This window comes from Sparus aurata, chromosome 14, assembly GCF_900880675.1.
Source record: "Sparus aurata chromosome 14, fSpaAur1.1, whole genome shotgun sequence".
In the NCBI taxonomy this organism is placed as follows: domain Eukaryota; kingdom Metazoa; phylum Chordata; class Actinopteri; order Spariformes; family Sparidae; genus Sparus; species Sparus aurata.
Window position 1 is genome coordinate 10,751,558 of NC_044200.1, and position 25,468 is coordinate 10,777,025.

Sequence of the window (25,468 nt, forward strand, 5' to 3'; positions counted from 1 at the left end):
TTCATGGCTGCAGGGCGTTCCGGAGTCACGCCTCTCATTAGGTAATGACACCATTATATCTATTACACGCTTGATATGGGAGTTTTTGGAACGTGTTAATGATATTACAATCCAAACACATTTTATTTTAATTATAGTTTTTAAAATAATTTCCTGCAGTAAAATGGATAGACACAGCAAGTACAAGACTAATTTAACACTGCTAGTGTGTGAATGCATACCAACAATTCAAAGATTTAATTTAACACTTATTTTGAATGCTGAGGCAATGTTAAAGTGTTAGTTCACCCAAGTTACAAATCATTTCTGGCTTACCTCAAGTAGTTTCTGGCCAAATTAATCGCAAATTATAAAACATTTATGAATTTGTGTGAGTGATTTTTTTTACAGATTTTTCTAAGAGCAAGAAAGAAAAGAAAATTATCTGATTTCAGCTTCTTAAATGTGAATATTTCCCAGTTTCTTTACTCCTCTGTGACAGTAATTTGAATAATTTCAGGTTGTTGACAAAACACAACATTCTAAAAGGTCTTCTTGGGCTTTGAAAAAAGTTGTTTTTTTAACAACTTCGGCCGATTGATTTAATGGACAAAATAATCAACAATTAAAATAATTGTTAGTTGCACCAATAATACAGCAAGTTTTGCTTTAATTTGCCTTGAGAGATCCGACACACCTGTCTACCCCAAAACAATGTAGGAGTACGGAATTTAGTTTTCATTGCTCACAGCAGTGAAAAGACCGGAGAATCAATAGTTTTTGGAGACAGAAATTTTTAATGTGTTGTTTTTCAGTGCACCAGACATGAAATTCAGTTCACCCCTATTGTATTTGGATGAAGGTTAAAATTTCAGCCATTATCAAAGTCTGCATGAATATCACCAGAAGTACACGAGACGCTAATCCATACAGTGAGGCTCATACGTTGGCGTACACGTTAGCAGCGTAAGTGAGGAGAGGTTTGTTATGTACCTCACAGGCTCGGACGTTAAGTAGCTCGTGTAGAGATTTGTGTGGCATTTATAGGATAACCGACCTGCTATAAACCAGCCACAAACCAGTGCTTGCGTGTAGTGTGAGCCTGAGGAGTTAAGGCCGTGACTCACTTTTATAAGTCGGAGCCCACCTCGCCTCCGTGCGTCTCCCCCGTCGCTCCCCTGCTCGGGGGGAAACCGCAGCAGAGCCCCAGCCTCTCCCGTCTTACTCAGGAAACTCCCTGGATCAACCACAGCCTGCCTGTTTGACCTTTCAGCCAAACACACATAAATTTCTACTCATTTACACAGACAGGCTACAGATGAAGGTTATCTTTAGAAGATATAATTGCCCAGTTTAAAGATAATGGTGTTGCTTATCGGCTGTGGGTGTGTTTGTTCACTTTAGAGGTGTCACCTGAGCCAACAGGTAACAACATGCAGATTGCCAAACAAGATGCTCATAAAAGATTCAGACAGAAGACACTCTCACTCTGTGTGTCGGTGTGCATGCATGTGTGCGCAGGCGTTTACACACAAACAGGTACAGATACTGCTTTCGTCTGTGTGAGCGCTGTCGTTCTGCGGTGCTCATGTGTGAGACGCGAGGTGAAAGTATGACCTTTGGACACCCAGCAGCAGCTCACTCTCTCCTCTCATTTGTCTTCCTCAGGCCGACGAAACCTGAGAGGAAGCGAGCTGACAGACCGCACAGGACTGAAGCCGTCTCTGCGGAGAGGTGACCCGTCGAGCATCAGTGACTTTTAAGGAAGTATTTTGACAGCTTTGATATGATCTCAGTTTGTGACACATGGTTAGTTCACTCTCTTTTCAAATTGGATATCCTGTAATTATAGAAAGCACAAAAACCACAATAAAACTACAGTGAAATGATAATCATCATAAATACGTGAACCCTACTTAGAAAATCACAGTCAAAAATTCACATTTGTCCAATGAGTTAAAAACAGACTATTTTTCTTTATTTAAAAAGTTAATAAATGTTAAACAATAACATGTAGTGCAGCAGTTTAATTCATCTGTGTATCTGTGCTTTGGTCGGGCCTTTTGTCGTTTTGAGTTCGTCTCCCCACAGCTCCACTGTCAGCCACGAGAGAAGTCTGCAGGAGACATACTGTCCTTTGGGGTGAGGTAGTAGGTTGTATAGTTTTAGGGTCATTCCCAAGCTGTCAGATGACTATACAACTTACTGTCTTTCCTGGAGCGACTGTGATGGCAGCATCATCATCATCGTGAAAATACAACTTCACCACTGCAATTCATCAGGAAGGAGGCAATAACTTGTAGCGTGTAGGCTGTCCATTTTCACTGCCTGACATTCATCAGCACGTGACTGAAATTTAGACACTTTGTGGAATTTTAAACTGAACCTTTTACCCTATTTTTTGGCTATTAAAGTGTTTGAATGTGCTTATTTTAATTGCAAATGCTCTAACAACCTTTCTCTATTAGCTACTATTTAAATAATGGTTTTCACTTGTATCTAAACGCAACATTTTAACTAATGTTTTCATCATAAATTTTGCTGCATCCGTTGTAACAACAACAACGTCTTCATTTACACAGCGAGCAGATCATCCTCCTACCCACACGGGTAACTTATGGTGTTCGTACAGGGTGAGGTAGTAGGTTGTGTGGTTTCAGGGTTGTGATTTTACCCCATCAGGAGCTAACTATACAACCTACTGCCTTCCCTGGAGGGCAGCAATACATCACAGGAGGGGAGTACACTTGTCATTAGGAAGAAACTGACTCTCGTTAAGTCAGGACTGGCTTTTGATTTCTAAGGTTTCATTTAATAGGTGAGTGGTGCCAAATCACCGAATGCATTTCATAGCAACATAAGTTACTTTACATTATGTAACTGCATGTATGAATGTGTGTATGGATTCATGGAAAGTGCTGTCGACCTTAGAAACTGTATTTTTAGCGTGTGTTACTGCTTTGTGCCGTTTTACAAATAAATAAATAAAGACTGGATATGAAATAATGTACGAACAATGACTCGAGTCTGGTCCTTTCAATTTCTACTAACTACTGACTTCTTTCTTCAGTAATCCTTGTAAGGACCTCATTATCATTCAGTACAAGTCTTAAAAGCCTCTGTAGCTCGTGCTTTTACACATAGATATGTCTTGTATCTGTCTATTAAGAATGTTCTAAGAGTTGCACATCCTTTGTCTTTATCTATACTCTTTGTACTTAAACAAAGCAGTTACTTTGAATTGTCTCCACGCAAGATGTTGGTAACGGAATGGATCAAAGGAAAAGAAAAATGTATTTGTGGATGCAAAATTCAAAGTAAACAAACCAAAAAAAAAAGTCCTAGAATTTTATTTAAGCTGAACAGTGTTGGACAAATGTTCAACATTTTAATTCACGCTTTGAGCTAAGTTCTGAAGTTGCACCCCAAACTTAATCAAAGCTGATATTCTGGTTCACACCGTCTTGAAACATCTTCAGACTAGCTTTAATTCAGAAAACATGAGCATGTGGGCTTCCCGCACAGATGGAACAAGACAACAGGTGCTGAGGTATCAGCAAATAATCATAAATTATCACCCTCCCACTGGTCTGCGAAAACACCCTGAGCCTGCTCAGAAGAGTTTTGTTGTCTCGCTTCAGTGTGGATGTCAATGCGAAAAGATGAGGGCCAAGTCCCCACATACTTTCACTCACCTCAGTGTGGGGACATATTAAGACGCTGCTGTGTATTTGTACACAGTAGATGGCGCCAGATATATGTTGGCAGTCTACACCTTAATAACCGCATATTGGCAATATTTATTTTGCACAAGAGTCTACCACAGGGAATAATGTTTAGATATTTATAAATGTTTAATAACTACAAAATGTGTTGGGCCCAGACAAAAAATAACACAATTTCAATCAGTAGCACAGGTGTTGTAAATTAGAAACATTCATTTCGTCACATGTAAAACTCTGTTAATATACATACATTTAATGAGGTTACATGCTCATTTCAGGAATAAAACTATAGGCTGTTATCCCTCATTGGTTTCCTTTAGCTATACAAATAACAAAAAATAGGTTTAAGGGAAAGGATTAAGTGTTTAAGATTAAGAGTGTGTCAAAGGCATGTCAATGATATAAAAAACTAATAATTAGTACCTCAGTTAATCTAGTAATAGGATAACGTGGATCATTGGCTGGTGCATTGTGCAGAGCATGTCCCACTTATTTCCCTGTTGACAATGATCAGGAGATGCGGGCAAAGGCCAGGACCAAACCTCGCCCCAACCTGCTGACACTGATTAACAATATTTAGCTAAAGAGCTTTATCTGACTTTACCACGTGAAGAGAAATGTGAGGTTGTCGTGTTATTTATACCGTAACATACATAACATACAGTTTATGCAGCGGTGTTCACAAGTGTTCAGATCATTAACTTGGAGTATCCATACTGCATGTAGAAGATACTCCCTTACAAGTGAAAGCCCAACATTAAAAATGTCACTTGGTTCCTTTAGAAAAGTATGCTTAATTTAGGAAAGTGGCTCCTCCTGGGTGTTGCTATTATATTACAATGAGTGATGCATTCACGTGTGACTGGCATTTCACTGATGGAGATGGTTGAGATGGAGCTAATTTTTTTTCTAGTTTTGAGAAGGCTAATGCCATCTAAACTATAATAAAGTTCTTTCTATAACAGTGCATTATAATATACTGTGACATTAAAATGTACTCAAGAGGCATACTTGAGTAAAATTAAAGATATCCTGCTAAAATATAACATAGTCACCCATACGAATTGTATGTGAGTAAAAGTCTTAAAGTATCAAAAGTACAAGGAAAGTAACACATACTTTTACATGTGTATACTGTATACTATGTGTTTACTGATTATTGGATCTGATGTTCAGCATTTCTGATTATTGGAATCTGTGTTTTATATTTTGCTTTTTTTAATCTGATCTTGTTCTAATGTAGTAATCTGCAATTAAATATAGTATATATATATATATATATATATATATATATATATATATATATATATATAGTAAAAAGTGCAAATCTTGCTACAGAATGAAGTGAAGTGGAGGTATAAGATAGCAGAAAATGCAAACAGAAGTCAAATAGTGCTTGACTAAATGTATATAGTTATATTCCATCACTTTCTTTTATAAATTCTGATAACAAAATCCGTAAAAAGTGCTGCATATCCCTCTGAAATGTTGTGTAGTAGAAGTATAAAGTGCCGCAAGATGTATGTACTCGAGTTAAGTACAAGTACCTCAAAGTTACTGCTAAATTAGCATATGCAAAGTATATAGTATAGGTGAGAATGGGTGTAATATGGTAGACAATAATGTTACACTGTTGAAATCAAATCAGTTTTATTTATACAGCCCAAAATCACAATCACAATACTTCAGTGTGTATTTTATTGTGAAAAACTGTGGCTTCATTGAGCATTTACGTAATCAGTATCCTATGATAGGCCAATATGATGTAGGTGACGTTTAATTACGTCAGTGATTTACAATGACTCCATTGCAAATGTTCGAGGAGGCGACCTGCTGATTCTACAGTGATGCGTTCACTTACATCTCGACACTTTATTGTCTAATTCAGGAGACATCACGCGCAATCCGGACCGACCCGTGACGTCTCGAGCCACCAGGAAGTGATTGCCTCCTGCCAAAAACTGTGGTGTGGAGGGGGTGGTCCCACTTTCAGCTCCCGGCGTGTCCATTGGCTGAAACCATAGGTGTGTCAGGGGGGTGTGTGCGCCGTGTCGCCATCAGTCGCTGCGTTCACTTCCTGTGGACGACGAGCGGAGCTTTGACAGCGCGCAGGGAGGAGACGCGGCGAGGTTTTCCAGGCAGCGGAGTCAGCTCTAGAGCAGCGTGTCGGACCCAAACACCTCCCTCCTCCGGTCACACATGGCCGTCCACCCCAGTGACGGCGCGGGGAAATGCTCCGGATAGCAGCCTGTGAGGTAATGCAGAAGCTTCATGTCCAGTTATGTAAACCTGACTTGGCTGTTTTTAAACTAACTCACACACTACTATGAGGCAGGTTAAAAGTCAAATCTGAGAGAGAAGGTGACTTGGTTCGCTTGAAAGCCCACACGCTGTCATACTGTGTCAATTTAGATTAATGCATATAGAAGAATTCAGGCGGACGTCTCACTGTGTGTGTTGCAAGTGAACTTGACTTTCCTGACTAGCCCTCACCTGGTTTTGGGATCAGCCACTCACACCCACAGTGGTGTTGAGAATAGTTTCAGTCTGATGATGGGAAAACATTTGTTGGCTGTAAATTCCCCTTTCAGCCCCCATTAGACTTGCATTTCCTTTTCTGTGCAGCAGCAGCAGCAGTTCTGAACATGAGTACAGTTCAGTAGTAGTCTAAAAGTTGAGCTAGTTTTTTGTGGATGCTGGTTCGTGGATGTCTTCTGTATCTGATTTTTGGTGGCTCTTGGATGACCTTGGACGCGGAGAGACCCAGCCATAAACTGGGGGTAACAAGAGCGTCGACATACAGCTGCCCTCACATACAAAGTGATTTTCTGTGGTCTGTTGTGTCCTCGCTGTCATCTGCTGACGTGCTCTGCGGAGTGCAGCTCCTGTTTCCTCTTCCCCTATTACCTAAAGATAGCGGCCTCCTGTCTGGGATTATAGTTCCTCTGGGATTTAAAACACAATGTCCTCTGAGGGGGATACATGGGCCGGTCCCCGGTCATCCATTAAAGGGGAAATAAAGTCACACCAGCACAGTTAGGAGTTGTTGTTGTTGTTTTGCTCTATGGGTTCATCGAAAAAGACTGTATGTCTTTAGTTTTTCCTACACAGTGCACAACATCATCTGATTCAAGAGAACCTTCAGGTTCCGTCTTACTCATTTAAAGCCTATATTTGACATTTACTTTGTCTGAGAACAGATTCATTTGGCATTATTGTGAAAAGCGCAAGTCAGAATTTGTTGTCATTTTGCCGTGGGCTCAAACAGAACCTCAGGGAGTTTTTTTTATTTCAAAAGATGTAGTTGGATGTTTTAGATTTCTGTGTGAATTTCTGTTTGCATCTGACTTTTCCTGACCAAGTCACGGCCGTCAATTATGATATTATCCCAGGCGTAATCCCATATTACACCGATTGGCCATCTAGATGTGCCCCAGAAAATTCAGGACAGTGAATATAAATGTTATTAAATCACAATAGAAGGCATGAAAGCAGACAAGACTTGAATAACATGAACATCAAAAGTAGCTCAGCTACAACCGTTTCACTAGAGGATAAATTATATGTTGGTTTCCCCGACGAATCAGTGCTGAAGAATATGATGGTATCATTGCATTCACTACAGAGCCCCTGAATGCCCAAACAAGATACACTATGTTGCCAAAAGTATTCACTCACCCATCCAAATAATTTGAAATCAGGTGTTCCAATCACTTCCATGGCCACAGGTGTATAAAAGCAAGCACCTACGCATGCAGACTGTGACCTCCAAACTTCATGTGGCCTTCAGATGAGCTCAAGAACAGTGCTTAGAGAGCTTCATGGAACAGGTTTCCATGGCTGAGCAGCCGCATCCAATCCATACAACAGCAAGTGCAATGCAAAGCATCGGATGCAGTGGTGTAAAGCACGCCGTCACTGGACTCTAGAGCAGTGGAGACGCGTTCTCTGGAGTGACTAATCGCGCTTCTCCATCTGGCAATCTGATGGACGAGTCTGGGTTTGGCGGTTGCCAGGAGAACGGTACTTGTCTGACTGCATTGTGCGAAGTATAAAGTTTGGTGGAGGGGGGATTGTGGTGTGGGCTTGTTTTTCAGGAGCTGGGCTGGGCCTCTTAGTTCCAGTGAAAGGAACTCTGAATGCTTCAGCATACCAAGAGATGTTGGACAACTCCATGCTCCAAGCTTTGTGGGAACAGTTTGGGGATGGCCCCTTCCTGTTCCAACATGACTGTGCACCAGTGAACAAAGTGAGGTCCATAAAGACATGGAGGAGAGAGTTTGGTGTGGATGAACTTGACTGGCCTGCACAGAGTCCTGAACTCAACCCCATATAACTTTGGGATGAATTAGAGCGGAGACTGAGAACCAGGCCTTCCCGTCCATCAGTGTGTGACCTCACAGATGTGCTTCTGGAAGAATGGTCAAAAATTCCCATAAACACACTCCTAAACCTTGTGGAAAGCCTTCCCAGAAGAGTTGAAGCTGTTATAGCTGCAAAGGGTGGACTGACGTCATATTACACCCTATGGATTAAGAATTGGATGTCATTTAAGTTCATATGCTGGTCAAGGCAGGTTAGCGAATACTTTTGGCAAGATAGTGTATGTGTGATACCACTGAACATCTGAAAAACTAATTTAACATGAGTTTTTAAAGCTTATGGATAGCATTAGAGGTTCAAAGGTTGTTGAACATATAAGAGCAATAGCCGTTGAGGTCTTTGTTTTTTTTTTATCCAATTAGGGTGGCAGCTAATGATTATCTTTATTTGCCTTAATCAACCACTCATTGATTTTTTTTTTTTTGTCTAAAAAACATCAGATAACGGGGAAATGTTCGTCATCAAACCCTAGAGCAGAAAGTGTTGTTATAGGACGTGTTGTTTTATCCGACCAACAGTCCAAAGTCTTTAATCAAATGTTGTGTAAGATCGAAGAAAACCAGCTACTTCCCACATTTAAGAACCTGGAAAGATCACATGTTTTCGCATTTCTACTTGACAAATTAGTTGAACGATGATCAAAAGAACTGCAGATTTACTGTCTTTAAAGGACTAGTTGATGAATCGAGTCTTGTGTGTGGTCTTGGTCTTGTTAGCTCTAACAGTTACATCACTTTACTGTAATGCAGCCTTTAAAACCCAGAAAGGACAACGCACATGCCATACTACAGTAAGGATATAATGATGTATTATAATAATTTGGATACATCTGTGCAAAAACAACACGTTGAAAATGACAACCACAAAATCCCAAGCAGGACCTCCAAGCAGCCGCGGACACATGGGAAATGATTGGGTTACTTTTTTGGTGGACTCAATGCACTGAGGTCCAAACTGCTTCTTGTGTTTCAGAGAAAAACACGTTTGCCTAATCTACCGTCTGATGGAGAAATCTGTATCAGCTGCCAGGAGCTTCATCAGTCTGTCAGAGGGCACGCTATGCGTCAGAGCAGCTCGACAGACCAGTTAGACGGTCGTTAACCACTGTAGACACCGTGCAGCACAATACACTATAGGTACACGCATAAATCTGTCCACACCCCGCTCCCCCTTGCACAATTGCGGTGAACTGTCGGGACCTGTCCTCTGAAAATGCTGCAACCTAAAGACAGGATAAACAAGAACAAGCATGCTTTGATCAATTACTCTCTGGCCTCATCCACCAGAGTGGCAGAGAGCGTTCTACCTCATCCTCCGCAGTGAAAGTTGCACAACCGCATGTCAGCTTATGTTTCTTCCATGCTCGGCCTACAGATGTGTGCAGCTGTGAAAACTGCGATTTTTTTTTTTTACCTTGCACTCTGAGATGGCCCCACAGTCAAAGCTCTCAGTATCATCAGCCATTTGTTTGTGATTCTTGCCTAAATGCTGTGAGCATCATGACACTGATCACATTTTTATCATAATAATGTAAGTGGAAAGGGTTGAGGGGGTTTAAACAGAGAGAATTACCATCTTTTATGAGTGTTTTTCTGTATTTATCCTCATTCATCATTACTAACGGAGGTCTTACAGACAGAATGCTTTGTAACAATCTGCCTCCATGAATTACTGGAAGTTGGAGGGAGTGTTATAGAACATGGCTGTGAGCCGTGATGTCGTGTGATAGCTCAAACAGATGTCTTCTTACCCCGCTGTGAGCAGCTGGGAGCTCCACAAAACTCCCTCCCACCACACATACTTTGAGATCCACTCTGAGAGGACAGGCAGCGGCAAGGGACTTAAAAAAAAGTGACTTCAATCTATTCAGATACTCAGAGTTGGTCAATAAGTCCGAGCTGGGGCTCGCAGGTTGTGTACTTTGGCTGAAAAGGTTGGAATTTAATCCGAGAGTGGTGCGATTGAAATAATGGTCCACTGTTGACTCTTTGTGCATGGTTCACTTATTAAACAATCACCTTCACATCATGACCCTACCTCTGGCGTTAGCAACTGAGGAGCTGAATCTACTTAATAACAGAACTGGAGTAAAATGTTTGGCTTTATTTAGGACACCAAAGGAGCTCAGATCGTCCCTCATGCATGTTTTGTTGCTTGTAGAAATGTAGTTGAAGGTAACTCCACCAATTGTTCACATTAAAGTATGTTCACAGGTCTTGGGGAGTTAACTGCATGTATCTTTAGTGGCTCCAGAGGAAGCTGAATGTAATCCGATAACTTGCCTCCAGTGACGACACTCAGTGGCAGTTGCATTGTGGGTAAAGTCGGTGCTGGGTTTTGAAAAGGAGGTTGGGAATGCGTGGAATAAAACGATCAAAATCTTGCATTCTGCTTTTTGGATTTTTATCAATTCTTTTTAGAAAAAAATGAGCCGATAACTTTTGAAAACCTAGCGCCTACATTACCCACAATGCAACTTAGCCGCTGAGTGACATCACTGGAGGCACATTATCAGATTTCATGTAGCTTCCTCTACAGCCACAAAAGGTTTTAGGTTTTAATTTTTTTACATATGCACTAGTACTGTACTAGTACTTACCTGTAAACACACTATACTGTGCAAAGTTGGTGGAATTACCCTTTAATATAGTAATATAGTATCATATTACTAGTCATATTGCCTGTCAACCAGGTTCCTCCTCTGTTGAACGATGATAACATCAACAGCTAGTTTGTGTGAGTAAAAACAAGATACTGAATCACATTTGTGCAAAAATCATATCAGCATCTCATGTTGCCTGCTCAGTGATTGAAGCATTGCCCAAAATGGCGCAACCCAGCCGGTGATATTAACGGGTCTTTCACATCCTCCGTGGCGAATCCACACTAAAACGTTTAAAAGGGTGAGAATACAAACAAAGTTGTTAGTCACCTCAGTTTCTGTCATTGTTTCTGAGGACATGAGAGAGACTAACCGGGCTGTAGTGAGAGTTTGAAAAGGTCAGAGACGGTTGTGGTTCTCTTAAAATTAACATATCTAAAAACTACCTTGAGTGTGTCAACCTGAAAGCCACAACCAATGTAATGTCTGCCTGAGTCAGTTTCATAATCACCCACTGTCTTACTCTTTATTCCCCCCCCCCCCCTTATCACAGTCTGGTGAGTGAGGGGTTGTTCCATTCCATGTCTGCCTTGATCTCCACCATGGCGGGGGATCTCTTCAGCCCACCATCCCCACTGGGGGATTCCCTGCTGGACAGTCCGCTGTGTGGAGACCTGATGGAGGATCTCCGTGACATCTCCCAGTCCATAGGAGACGACACGCTGGGATTTGATTTCCCACAGTATCAGAGTACTGGCTCGGGGTCTGAGAGCTCCATCGCACTGGGTGAGTAGTTGAATGTTTAAAAGAAAGGGAAGGCACTGTCAAAAAATTACAAAACATGTATATATGGGCAACTAGGAGAAAACAAGCTGCTTTTGAAATGATACTGAAACATGTCTGAGTTTTATCTCATTCATTAGCAGCTGCCGAACTTTAGACCTTCAGCCTTCATTGTTCCATATGTAATGGTACTAAAGAGGCCGATGTAAAGCACTGTGTGCCTGATAAGAATTAGCAACTCGACTCAAATTCTTTCTTTCTCCGTCTCCTCGATTATGTCATCATGTTGTCTCAAAAGTCTAAGCACCATTTGAACAAATGACCAAGCTAAAAGTCTTTAAATCTTCAGGAGACACCTAACTATAATACTCAAGTCAACAAAAGAAGCAGCGTGATTCACAGGAAACCTCAGTGTCTGATGCAAACTACAGTTTAATATGATGATTGTATCCTCATCTGTAACAGATGTCTTGTTTTTGCCATCACTAGGACTTTTTGGTAAGGTCTAGGTTAGAGTTTAAGAAGTATGAGAAAAAAGGGTCATATCCTCATGTTGGTTCAGTGACGTCTAAGAGAAATAGGCTGGGCAGAGACAAGATATTATGTGGAACTTTTCTTTTTTTCCTCTTCACATTATCAATATTGCTCCGGTTTGGTTTTCAGTCCACATAATAATGCTGTTAGCAACATTAGAAACAGAAGCCTGTGTTTCCTTTGGTTGTAAGTGGTTCTTCAACCCATTTCTTTGGTTTGCATATGTTTGTAACAAAAAAAAGTATATGTTTTCTTATAGACACTTCCTGTACAACATAATTTAGTGGTTAACTCAATTTTAGACTAATATTTTCTTCCTCAGTATATATTTTAAGTAAAAAAAAATGACCAAATCTTGAAATTAAAACAAACCTTCACAAAAACTTACAACTGCTTACTTTGAAACAACACTTTGCAATTGACGAGCTGTGATTAACAGCAAAAGTGGATAATTAAATCAAATGATCACTTAAAGAATCCTTTCGGGAATGGTTTGTCATTTGTGGACACTTATTTGCTTTCTTGCCAAGAGGTCATCGTTCCCCTCCTGTATCTGTACCATATGTATCTGTACGTATCTGTAATGGTGCCATCCATTCATGTCTGCATTACAGTACAAGTTGGGAGGCCAGTTGTTGCCAGGTTAGAGACTATTAGCTAACGTTTACAATAGCAGTTGATTAGCAATGCACTTCACGATATTTTCGCACATACAAACACCGAAGCAACATATTGAAGTTTAGAATTTGGACAGAACTGATTGTAAGACAATAAACTTTATATTCCAGAGCTTACACGGCTGTTGATTCGCTAAGCAGCCATCTTGGATTTTGAGGTCAGGGTTGGTGAGGTGCGTCCAGCTTTCTGAGTTTATAAGAGGTTGAAAGGGCCCACTTGGAACTCGGAAACTTCGACTTCTGACTTCGAATGGAATGCACCATAAATAGGAAGTTGTAATCTATAAAGTGGATGTCACAGTTTGCATTGAATTCATTCAAATGATAGTCCAGTGACATCACTTTCTATTGTCTCCCCCCTGCTCTGTTGTGTGTAGACACGTTGACCCCAGCCTCCAGTCCGTCTTCAGGGGTGTGTGGAGCCACACAGGGCCCAGAAGAGACCTCCACCCCCCTCAACCTGGAGTGCCGCATATGCTCTGACAAGGCTTCAGGCTTCCACTACGGCGTGCATGCCTGTGAGGGCTGCAAGGTGAGACATACTGACATAATATACGGACATTAACACCGTTAAAGATACAAATATAAGCACAAAGACAGATACGGTCCTGTTGAGATTGATAAAAATGTGTGCTGCGGAGGTAAATGTTAGCTTTGGTGTCCCTCCATGTGGCTGTGTAAATGTACCAAAGGTGAGACACACGGTACAAACACAGACAAGTGTACACATGAAAATACATGCCTGCACAACCTGCACGCACGCACACACACACACCCAAACACATGTCACCCCCAGAGGCACCTGACCTAGAGGCCAGTGGAAAGTTTCTGAGACATGCAGTCAGGTCATGTGAGGTGGGGGACACAGTGGCCTTGGTTGCTTTGTCACCTCTTCCCTGCTTGGCACAGAGCCCAACAGAGTGACATATATGAAGCTGCTGCTGCTGGCACCGAGCCCCGCTGTGCTTCATATTAAATATTATGGAGTCATCCTTAGGATTTAGTGACGAGAGACATTTGTTATCTTAACGGCGGATAATTAAATGATCTCTGCAGGACACTTCTGTGCTTAAAATTCCTGAGATTCTTGAGATTTAAGGGACGAAAATGTCACTGGGGAACCATGACAGTCAGAACACTTTGACCCCTTCGATCGGTGTCAGAGGTGTTGAAACCACAGAGGGGTTAAGTGCTGCGTTTGTCAAGTCAAGTGAGCTTGTCGTGTGTCTCTAAACCGGTGGCAGGTTGTTGCTGTTAATCTGAGCCTTTGTTTGCTATTCCTGCGCGACTTCTGAACTTGTGACCTTGCCCGCTTTAATGTTTTCCTCCATCAGCTGCAGCTCCACCTTGACATCCAGACAGAGTTGGCACAGTCACTTCTGGAGTTCTCCTCTTTGTTTTCCCCCTCCTGGAGAGAATCCGCTTCTTTTCCGCTCCTTTAGACGGGCTCCATGCATTCATTTTCACTCTAATCTGTCTGAGACAGAAGAGATGGACACCGGCAGAAGGCTAACGTTTCACAATTTGCAATTTCTCCGTCCAAGTTTTGTAAAAATGTCCTGCCAGTTGCACAATGCACATCTGTGTGTTTTTGAGTGCTGCTAAATTGGCCATATTCCTGCAGGACTCTGGTTTACAACCCACATCTCATTCATCAGAGTCAACACAAGTAGCGCTCATCCCGTCGGACCACAGGGACAGGATGACTCTGAACTGCTGGACGCTGTTCCTAAATTATTGCGCCATCATGGAAAAAGTCTGCCTCGTGATATGTAGCAGTCACCGTCGACGGTTTCCATGCTGGACGGGCTCTGCATATCATTTTCAACACCTCGCTTTAAGAGAGGAGCGCTTCATAGTGGGAATGTGAATGGAATGTGCCGTGTTGCTGTGGTGCCAGGGCTTAAGTCTGTGGTGATGATGGTACGACGATGTGTACATGACAGTAGGAGAAGGCGCCTCTTACTGCTGGCGGAGGTCAGTTTGAACACGTTTTCCACCTAAATCGAACTTTTCCTTCGGTGACACTTAAAGATGTTTGCCTTTAAGGAAGCGTTGCACAACACCTGTCTCTGCTTATGCTTTTGTTGGCCTTGTTACTCACCTCTCATGGCTATATATCACAGCAAAGTACTGGCCTCTGGTTGTCTCTGTTCACTCATGCACAGACATGCAAAGACCTGCGAGCTGTAAACAAGCACATCTGTTTTCTCTTCCTTGTTGCATCTCTGTTGTTTTGTAATGTATTTAATGACTCCCATGTGTCACCCCAAAATATATGCCCGGAACCTTCCGTGTTTTCATGAACATTACAGCTTGTTTTTCCCCAAAACTGCTTTTTTGTGGTTTAGAATAACAAGAACTTACGACGTTGGACACATGATAGCCTTCCATAACAACGTATCTTCAACATGTAAGGGAGATAAGACCTTCTGTAGGATGATGGCTGACGTTGACGTGACCAGATATATTGCCATATTCCCTTCTTGACTGTGACGGATGACTAAAATGTCAACGATGTACATCAGTGTGCGTGAGCTTACGTAAAAGGATCATCTGTTAGCATGTGTTGGCCCACTGCCCTGTATCTTTGTGTGTTTTGGAGGACTACAGGATGTCTTCTCCCGTCAGGGTTCTTCACCAGAAAGGTCAGAGCTCACTTTAAACCTTGGAAGAACATATCTCTTTAAATAGAGATGTAATGGCTCCATACAGTCCAATCCAAGGTGGAAGGTCCTACCAGGGCTCAAAATGTACAGAATGCATATACAGTATGATAAGGTGCCGTGGATATACAGTAGGTGTCTGACATATGGTGTATGATCAGTCGTGAAGAGTAGTTTTTCTGTGTAGTGATGAAGTGTGATTAGATTTCCTTGATAAATGCCAGATCATCTTAATCTCCCTGTTGTCTTAAGATAAAATATGCACAATTTTTTGATTCATCTCTGAAAAAAGACTAAACCTTTGTGCAATCCGTAAGAATTGGTGAATTAATACTCCACAGAAATACGTGCAGCCTATCACGAGAGAAACAGTTAACTGCTGCTAACTGTATTCTGTTTATACATTCATGACTTTAGCCACCATTAGCTTGTTAGCTCAGTTAGCCGTTCAGCTAGACTACCAGGGGGTTGTTCGTGTTAACAGTGCTGAGTGCCTGCCTGTGTTATGTCCAATGGATTTTTATCAGCAATGGTGGTTAATAATCTTTAATATTGAAGTCAACAAATCCCATGATGCAGCGCAACATACATCTTTTATTTTATTTTGGTCTGCTAACTGCAGAAATTGCGCACCGTGCATTTTAGGATCAAATGTGACGTGTAAAGAAATTAGCAGTCTTACACTTTCTAGTCTTTGGGGCACTTAAATCCAGCATTTGTAAAACCATTTACAGATTAAATTGGGTATTAACACAACACTGGTAAGAGCTATGAACTATCTCGTTATAAAGGCGATGCATGTCTGACAATTATCCTGATTGCCAGGAGTGAGGCCTCCGCAGCACATGTGAAGGATTATCAGTGGGCCGATTCTAGCTCTGATCCACCTGAGGCTGCAGACGGGGGAAAGCAAAAAGAGACGCCAAATCTGCCTCCCAAAGAAGTGGTGTAAAGCAAACATGATGTGCTATTAATCTGAGAAATGTGCTCGAATGCTGCCATGTTAAATTAGAGAATTAAACAAAAGTTCAGTTATCATGTTTTCTAAATAATAATAGTAATATAATAAGTACATGATTATAACTGGACTCGGGCTTGCCATGCAATTCAGAACTGAAAGCTCACTGAACCAGAGTGAATGGGAAGCCAAGAACATTATTAAACAAGGCTTGAATGAATGTGGTCTAACATGTGTTGAATTGCATGAATAGACAGGCTCAGACAGCTAATGTTGTGCACTGAATTAATAAAATCCTTGACCTGTTAAGTAGTCATTCTCCAACTTATTGAATGGCAGCTGCAAAATTGACATCTGGTCTAAAATTCAATGAGGAGGCGGCAGAGAATGTCTCTTGTGCCGAGGGTGGGTCACTTTTCAACAACATGAAGACATCATAGAGGTTATCTGCTTCCCATACGGGCTGAGTGTTTGTGTGGGCGCATTGTTGACTCAGACCAGAATGTTTTAATATAATCTTCAAACGAAGCTGTAAATGAAGTTGACGGCTACAGTGCGTCTCTCTGTCTCTACCAGGGTTTCTTCAGGAGGACCATCAGACTAAAGCTGGAGTACGACAAGTGTGAACGCAACTGCAAGATCCAAAAGAAGAACCGCAACAAGTGCCAGTACTGCCGATTCCACAAGTGCCTCTCTGTGGGCATGTCCCACAACGGTACGGCCTGAAACCTCCCAAGTACACTACTCAAAATGAGTTAGGGTTATTTTGGGATATTTTAGTGTTCCACTTGATTATTTATTCTCTGACATTTCTGAATGTTTATTTTGTATTTTTTGGTCCTAAAAAAAGAATGTGACACATTACACTTGACTTTTATTACATATTCTTGTTGAATTTTCCGCTCAGAAAAATGTCTAAATAGAGCTGTACTGGCTCACAGTCATCAGTCAGTTTGCTAATTTGTTTATGCTAACTTCTGGTGACACACAGTGCGTACATGTCTGTCCGACATCTACCACAAAAGTAAAACATCTTAAACAAACTCGAGGCATATTTGGCTAGCTATGTAGAAAAGAGGCGTCTTTAGCAGCCAAACCACTGAGTGTACTAATTTGAGCATGAGTATGTTTTACTGCTTCTGAGTTTAACTATTAATTATATTCCTAGGAGATTAAAAACTAAATTGAATAACTATGATTTTGACATTGTTAATAACATGTGATGTGATGAGTTGTGATGTTGAGGTTCCATACACTTTCCAAAATACAGTAAATGTTGATGTTTGCTCCATTTCTTTATACTGATTGTTAAAAAAAAAAAATACCTACAGTGCACTTGTACAGTGCTTTGCCATTACTGTATTTAGTTATTTGGTTATGCTAATGCAAAAAAAATAATTTTAATTTTAATTAGAATTTACTCAAAATTATAGGCTGGTGGGTCTAAAGTTTATGTGGCCTCTGAAGTGGTGCATGTCGGAAGTCCTGAAATGTCCATTGACTAACTTTTATAGGAAGGAGATAAACTGCAGCAAGCATGTAGTTACGTAAGGTACATGAAATTCTACTCAGAAGGTCCTCAGCCGACATCATGGTATATGTTCTTTACAGCAACAGCACAATTCCTTCTGTGATTTGGCTCCACTCAACGTGCTTTACATTGACGGGGTTTTTATAGAGCAATGTCCTGCCGGAGCCTGCTTGACACTGAGAAAACACAGGCTCTTATAGCTCCACATCTGGCCTGTCATCTGCACCGACTGCTGAGGGGTCATTGGGTTTGTTACGATGGCCTCCCACTGCAGACAGAACAGTGTAGGAAACCTGAGAGGAAGACGACATGTTGTCCTCAGAAGAGAGGAAAGAATTCTGAATGTGGGTGAATGTTTTTGTGTCTGCACGCATGCATGTTTTCCTGGAACAGGATATGTCTGATGTTTCTGTATGTGTTCAAATGTAACGTGTAAAATAAGACACCCTACCGGTTGAAAACTCCTCTAGCTGCTGCTAACGCTGAATGTTTCTGTGCCCCAGCCATCCGGTTTGGTCGGATGCCTCAGGCGGAGAAACTAAAGCTCAAAGCAGAACGAAAGGTGGTGGAGAAAGAGGTGGCGGGCCCCATGCTGGCCGACCACAAGATTCTGGTGAGGGAGATCCACGGAGCCTACATGAAGAACTTCAGCATGAACAAGGCTAAGGCGCGGCTCATACTCACCGGAAAGACCAGCAAGCAGGTAAAGGAAAAGATAACGCATTGAACAGAGGTTTGGGAATATTGTTTATCTATATCCTTACCTTCCAACATCCTCTCTGTCGTCTTCTTCCCCAGCAGCCTTTCATCATTCATGATATGGAGACGTTCCAGCTGGCAGAGAAGACGTTAGCGGCCCACATGGTAAACGGTGACAATCAGGAGCCCGAGAGCGGCCTTCAAGCTGGGGAGCTGGTTCCGGCTGTGGGTTGTGGGGAGCTCCAGCAGAGGGAGGCTGAAGCCAGGCTCTTCCACTGCTGCCAGAGTACGTCGGTGGAGACGGTCACGGAGCTGACGGAGTTCGCCAAGGCGGTGCCGGGTTTCCAGAGCCTGGATCTGAATGATCAGGTGGGTTTAAGAGGATGCCACATGGAAGATTGTGTTTAAAGGAGAAGTCCACCTAAACATTCAAATTCAGTCATTATCTACTCAGCCTCATGCCAATGGAAAGTATGGTGGACAACAGCAACAAAATATAAAATGGCTCCACGCAGCTCATGTGGTGTAATGCAGGCCACCAGAAGCCCCGAGATCCCAAATTGATTTGAAAAGGCTGTATTTAGAACCTTTTATTTCAATTTTAGGATCTCTGGGCTTCTAAAGACTTGGATTACACGTGACGAGCTGTATTTAGACTTTTTATTTAGTTTTTTGGGTTGTTTTTTTAAGTTTTACAACAAATCCCATCTAACATGCTGGACTTGGGAGAATGCTACAACCCTGTAGTGATTTGAAGCTCCAGATATCTCATGTGGACTACTAAAATTAACCTGGCCTCCCATTGGCATGGGGGTGGGTGGGTAGCGACTGAATTCTCATTTTTGTGTGAACTCATCCTTTAACTTGAATTCAATACGATGTGATTTTATTGGAATTTTGTGAGAAAAAGCAGTCGGAGACTAAAAAACAAACATATTTGAGTCATTCGGCTGCCTTCCTCCCTGCCTGTTCAGGTGACTCTCTTGAAGTATGGTGTTTATGAAGCCCTCTTCACCCTCCTGGCCTCCTGCATGAACAAAGACGGCCTCCTGGTGGCCCGCGGCGGAGGCTTCATCACCCGGGAGTTCCTCAAGAGCCTCCGACGGCCATTTAGTGACATGATGGAGCCCAAATTCCAGTTCGCCACGCGCTTCAACTCCCTGGAGCTAGACGACAGTGACCTGGCCCTTTTCGTGGCTGCCATTATCTGCTGCGGAGGTAACTGAACATTATATTTAATTTGAACTAAAAACGCATAAGAGACTGAATTTCATTCCCCTTCTGCGCGATCCCTTCCCTCCAGATCGCCCAGGCCTGGTGGATGTGCCTTTGGTGGAGCAGCTGCAAGAAAGCATCGTTCAGGTACTACGGCTCCACCTGCTGGCCAACCACCCCGACGACACCTTCCTTTTCCCCAGACTGCTGCAGAAACTGGCTGACCTCCGGGAGCTGGTCACGGAGCATGCTCAGCTGGTGCAGGAAATCAAGACGACGGAGGACACGTCGCTGCACCCGCTCCTGCAAGAAATATACAGGGACATGTACTGAGAGGACAGCACATGGCCATGGACAAATATTACTGTATGCCATTCATTAATCAATATTTACTGACGCTATCATGCATATTAATGTACTGTAAGTAGCCTATTGTGCAGCCTCTGTGGATGCACACTGCAGAGGTTGCACGGAGATCATGTGACTTCCTACTGAAACAAAACAAATGAAATGGGGGGGGGGGAGGCAGCTCTTGTAGGTGGCGTGACTTCTTCCATGAAAGGAGGACACAGCGAAGAACAAGCATTTTTTGATTTTCAGCCCATGAATGTGTAGAGATTGTCTTTACGTGCATTAATTTGAATTTAGTGCAGCCAGTTGCTACAGATTAAGCCCTGGATGCCGGCTCTTCCTTCAAAGACAGAAACAAAACCTTAAGAGGGAGTAAGCTATGCACACTTTCATAGTACTTAAAATGGGTATACACATATTAAAGATGCAGGGACATGACTGCTGCAGTCATGCATGGCCTAGGGCTGCAACTAATGATTATTTTCATTGTTAACTGGTCTGTGGATAATTTTTCTTGACTACTCGATCCGTTTTTTTTTTTCTATTACATGTCAGAAAATGGTGACAAAAACCCTAAATGATGTCCTCAAATGTATTGGTTCTTTTCCCCAACCCAAAGATTTTCAGTTTACTGTTTCAGACAAGTAAAGAAACCAGAAAATATTCACATTTAAGCAGCTGGATTCAGAGAATTTTGACCATAATTTTTTTTTTTAAATCACACAAACCACTTAATTGATTATAAAAATAGTTGCCAATGGACAATAAATAATTAATTAATTGTTGCAGCTCTGGCATGTAGTGAATGTTAAATATAAGTATTGCCTGTGAACAATAGCCTGAATTGTGTGTAAGGAATAATAACATTTTTAATTATCGAAGCAACTGAAATGGGTCGATACCAGACATAGTCCTGGTATTTTTGATATTTACTGTATATAATACTGTATGTTAATTTTAAAGTCGTGGGGATTTGATTAATATCACTGTCATGTCCTTTTATTTTGTACTAGTGCCTAATTGATCCCCCTTGACCATTTTGAGATGAGTGCATGAAGAAACACCTGCATCAGTATTCACCAAGTGCCGTTATGTCTCAGTGCCTGAGGTCGAGTTTTCTCTCTTTCGATCTTCTGCCTTCAGTGGGTAGATTTTTAAACCATGTAATGTAATGCTGAACCAGGGAATGTTCTCACACATATGCAGTGAATTTATAGGAGCCTTACTTCCATTACAAGCAGCCATAATTTGAAAATAATTGCAGTTCTGTATTTATTTTAATCCTTTATCTTATTGCTAAAAAAGCAACACAACACGATAGCTCATCTAACCTTTTTTGTCAGATCAATGTGACAGAGGACAAAATGTTTTGTACTAATCCTGCCATTTAATCACATTGTTTTCAGGAAAAAAAAGACTGCATCGGCCAGTATTGAATATTTTGACCACAAACACAATAATCTGTTAAGCTGGTTTGTGTTTTATTGTGTAAATAGAACAAGAATGTGGTGACCACAGTGGAAGGTGTGTGTGTGTGTGTGTGTGTGTGTGTGTGTGTGTGTGTGTGTGTGCAGACAGTGAAACAGGCCTCACAAAGAGGAGAATCACTATTCTCTCATCATTATGAAACAGTCTATATTTTTTATCATGTACAGTTTGCTGTTTCAGTAAAATGATTCATATCATGTGGTAGTCTAAAATAAACTAATGTATTTAACTGAGTTTCTTGTAATGCCTTTTTTTTTTTTTTTTTTTTAACCTGGCTAAAAATACCAATACGGACACTTTTGACTGCAGCCATTTTGACATGAGCACAAGTTTAACTAACGTCATTAATTAAGGGTTTTTTGTTCCAGTGCCTTAATTAATGGGATTAGAAACACCTGTGTTTATCTACTATTAATGTCAAAATGGCTGCTGTGAAAAGGGTCTATTATCTGCTCACATGATTCAAACCCTACTGTTCCTATAAATAAGCTAATGGGCTTCTTTCACTGCAGGCCTTTTGAGTTGTGGTAACAGGAAAAGTACAGGTGGAACCGATAATGTTAATGATAGCTTTGTTCCATTTAATTTAAGTGCCCCAGTAAGGCTTTAAAGGTGCACTTGTTCTGTGGAAGACATTTTAATCAGAAGAGATAGATCTTTTTATGCTCAGTAATCTCACTTTCTTAATTGTAGTGACTGAACAAACTGAATATTGACTGACCTTAAAAGGCCAACACAGTTTCATACTGTGTCACTTTGTTTATATGTGGCGGACCCTGCCACCTTTATGGCTTCAAACAGTGTTCTGGAGACCTTATTTTCCTCTGAGAACAGCTTGTTTAATCAGTGATGGAAAATATAAATATTTCTGAGTTTGTATTATTACCTCATTAAAATTGTAAGAGGAGTTAATGTTATTAATTACACCTGTGCTTTTCTTTTAATGACATACACAAGTATCTGTTCTAAAATCATACCATTTCAGGGGTTTTTTGCCATCGATTTTAACTGGTTTATAAAGCTTTCATTTAATCTTATATACAAATATCTTTCAACATGCGTTTGAAGCATCCTTATGATGACTGTAACCACAACTGTTCAGAAAGCCACTTTAATAGTCAATAAATATTTTTAAAAAATAAAATAAACAGATAACAAGCTATGGTAGCTGGAACCTCTCCAATATATACCATCTGTAATAGAATAATTATAATTTCTATAATATTTACGTCTACACTCTACACACACCGTCCATGCTCCTGCTCCCCCGGTCCAGTAGGTGGCGGTAAAGCTTCATTAAACAACATGGCTGCACTCGATAGGAAAACCAGGAACTAGCATTTTCAGCTCCCCCATGCTATGAGCAACATGGAGCACACTGCTAGTGAAGCCCCTCTGAAAACATTTAGCTGCCAGTTGTGTGAATTAAGTAGCCCTTTTACTTACCACGGCCAGAAACCACCAAACACCAGAGCCATTGTGTAAGTGGACGTGACGCAAAAACGCTCCGTTTAGCGCTCTGCAGCTAGCTGCGCTAAAGCTAATGTTGTTAGCTGCTGCGACATCGTCTTAAAAAGCGAAATTTACCCTCCGGGGAGCAGTTTAGCCCTTGAAACACACGTCTGTTTTGTCTAAGAGAACCACATGCATCTAAATTAAGTTATACTTAAGTTTATGTCTGGCTTTTTTTTTTATCGTCCATCAGGTTGCTTGAGGAGTGCTTTGTGACCAGGGACCCCTTCAGTCCCGACAGGGAGAAGTTTCTGGTTTTGGGCTCCAACTGCAGCCTGTGCGGTATGCGTGTCTGTGCTGGATCGGTAAGATGTCCCGATAATTGAATTGTTACGGTCTGTTTTTGCCACAGAACAAATATGTGATCATCTAATTCGGTTTATCAAGCGATTAATGTCTGGTGCACAAATGTTGGCATGCTCCTCCAGGGGACAAGTGACAGCAGTGTATGATGAGGGAGTATGTAACATGAAGCAGAGACAGATACTGGGTCTGTGTGTGTCTCTCTGTAAAGTCTTTAAATTGGCTTTTATTGTTTTCTGGGACAGGAAAAAAGCAATGAAGGAGCCTCATCATCATTCAAACTGCGTGTTCTCATGTACCAGTTGTCCACTTGACATCAGATGGCCTTGTTGATCAACATGCATCTGTGTTGATCTCCTCAGAGGACTTTTTTAATCATGTGTCATACATGTGTACCACGGACTGAGTGAGCTTTAGATCTGTGATGCCCTTATAAATCAATTAATCTGGTTCAACATAAGGATAGTGAAAAGTAAACTGGGTGTGACCGAGTATATCAAGTTCATATGTTCGAGGCTGCTTGAGCGTAGATGCTGACCTCTCCTCTCTCTCATATAAGGACTGCAGTATCTTCTACACCAAGAGGTTCTGCATGCGGTGTGTGAACAAGCACCTGGACCAGTTCCCACATCAGATTCAGGCCGAGCTGGCCAAGAAGAAGCAGCAGAGCTCCAGGACTGCCGTCTCATGACATCTGACCAGAGGTCCATAACCTGCACACCAGAGGAGAACTGTCTGATTTCTCATAAAGAGGCCCAAATGTGGGACCAAGCTGCAGAAACACCCAAATATCCTGTAATTTATTAGCACAGCTCTGACTTATTGTAACCTGGGTGGGGAAATAAACACCACGCATTATTATAATAATAATAATAGCCTACGCTAATGGCCAGTAAAGTTAAACTGCTGTATTGGCCTACAGGGTGTTATTTGTGTATTGTTTATTTGTCTCTACAGAGTTTTATAGAAGCAAACAACGGGCGTGACCAGTGTTGCCAGACCCCCTGACTCACACTCAGAATCAGACCCGCTGATTTTGGAGCAGTAAAAAAAAAAGTTTCCCAGTTTAAAATCTAATGTCAGGCCCTGTATAGCTGTTGCTCTTAAATTTTTTTTTTTTTTGTAAAGAAAGCAGAGTGTTGAATGTAACGCATATATTTTAAGTTATTGCAGCCCAGTTCAAAAACTGTTATGGGCTTTTTACACACTGTTCAACATGGTTATATTTACAGTGCACGACTTGAAAGAAGTCGTGGAAGTAATAACATTTCCCAGATTCAGGCGCCAGTCAGTTAAAAACCGGATTAATGTGTCCTCTGCCTTTTTGTAATGTAAGGAAACTAATAAGTCATACATTTCTCTTTGTAGTTGATGAATTATGCCTGTAGCGCAATGTTTTAATGTGCCTTTTTTTTTTGTGAGAAGGCACATTTTTATTACTTTTTCACCAACATATGCAGCTAATAGTAACATCCATGTGAGTAATGCTACAGACACATGTTGATGTTGACTGTGGAGCCTCATTTTTAACAGTGCTCTTTTATTTTTTCATCCACGCACTGCTGACTTCCGTGGAGTCAAATAAAATGTTTTTCTTTGTTATCTTCAACTATAAAAAAAAAAGATGAGCGCAGCGACCTCTGTGTGTTGTTTTATGACTGTTTAATCGAGGATTGTAATTGATGTTTAACCTGTCATCACAATCAGGTACATGAGCTGTGTTTTTCTCCAGGAGAATGAGCCCTCATATATCCAGCTGTGAGGCCAAAAAGGAGGCACACGTTCAGTCTTGAAGCACAGGTTGTGCACGTGTGACCCAAACCGAATGTTCCCTCGTCTCGTTTCTCAGTCGCCCGCCTAATCAGCTTGATCGAAGTCAGTTTTCATCTCGGGGATCACTCGGTACAACCCTGCACACAGTTTGCAGCAACATAAACACATTATGGATTAAGTGTGATCCGGGCGCTAACATCGATATAACAGATGGCCTCGCTGTGTTCATCACGAGATGTTTGACTCTTTTCAAGGGTTAATTGAAACAGCATGGCCTTAAAGGCAGGCC

At 41.5% G+C, this 25,468-nt stretch overlaps 2 protein-coding genes and 1 long non-coding RNA gene across 5 annotated transcripts in view; all 3 read left to right on the forward strand.

The window, feature by feature from the left end:
* LOC115595953 (uncharacterized) overlaps positions 1–2,993 on the forward strand; it is a 34,251-nt gene extending 31,258 nt beyond the window's left edge. For both annotated transcript variants that reach the window (XR_003986830.1, XR_003986829.1), the window contains one exon: positions 1,648–2,993. This is a non-coding gene — a long non-coding RNA (uncharacterized LOC115595953). The remainder of the gene's footprint in view (positions 1–1,647) is intronic.
* Positions 2,994–5,056: 2,063 nt separating this feature from the next.
* On the forward strand, positions 5,057–21,824 carry LOC115595386 (peroxisome proliferator-activated receptor alpha). Of its 2 annotated transcripts, none has more exons than XM_030439788.1 (8): positions 5,057–5,959; positions 11,243–11,475; positions 13,061–13,215; positions 16,884–17,022; positions 18,342–18,541; positions 18,637–18,906; positions 19,512–19,755; positions 19,841–21,824. In XM_030439788.1, exons 2-8 carry the CDS (start codon positions 11,271–11,273, stop codon positions 20,083–20,085), a joined length of 1,458 nt encoding a protein of 485 aa, XP_030295648.1. In that variant the 5' UTR covers positions 5,057–5,959; positions 11,243–11,270; the 3' UTR covers positions 20,086–21,824. The 2 variants fall into 2 exon arrangements, with proteins under 2 accessions (XP_030295648.1, XP_030295649.1); XM_030439789.1 differs by having other exon boundaries at positions 18,640–18,906; positions 19,841–20,085.
* A 1,044-nt stretch (positions 21,825–22,868) lies between these two features.
* Positions 22,869–25,044, forward strand: cdpf1 (cysteine rich DPF motif domain containing 1). The gene is made up of 3 exons (XM_030439791.1): positions 22,869–23,072; positions 23,297–23,408; positions 23,966–25,044. Exons 1-3 carry the CDS (start codon positions 22,951–22,953, stop codon positions 24,095–24,097), a joined length of 366 nt encoding a protein of 121 aa, XP_030295651.1. The 5' UTR covers positions 22,869–22,950; the 3' UTR covers positions 24,098–25,044.
* The last annotated feature ends 424 nt before the right edge of the window (positions 25,045–25,468 follow it).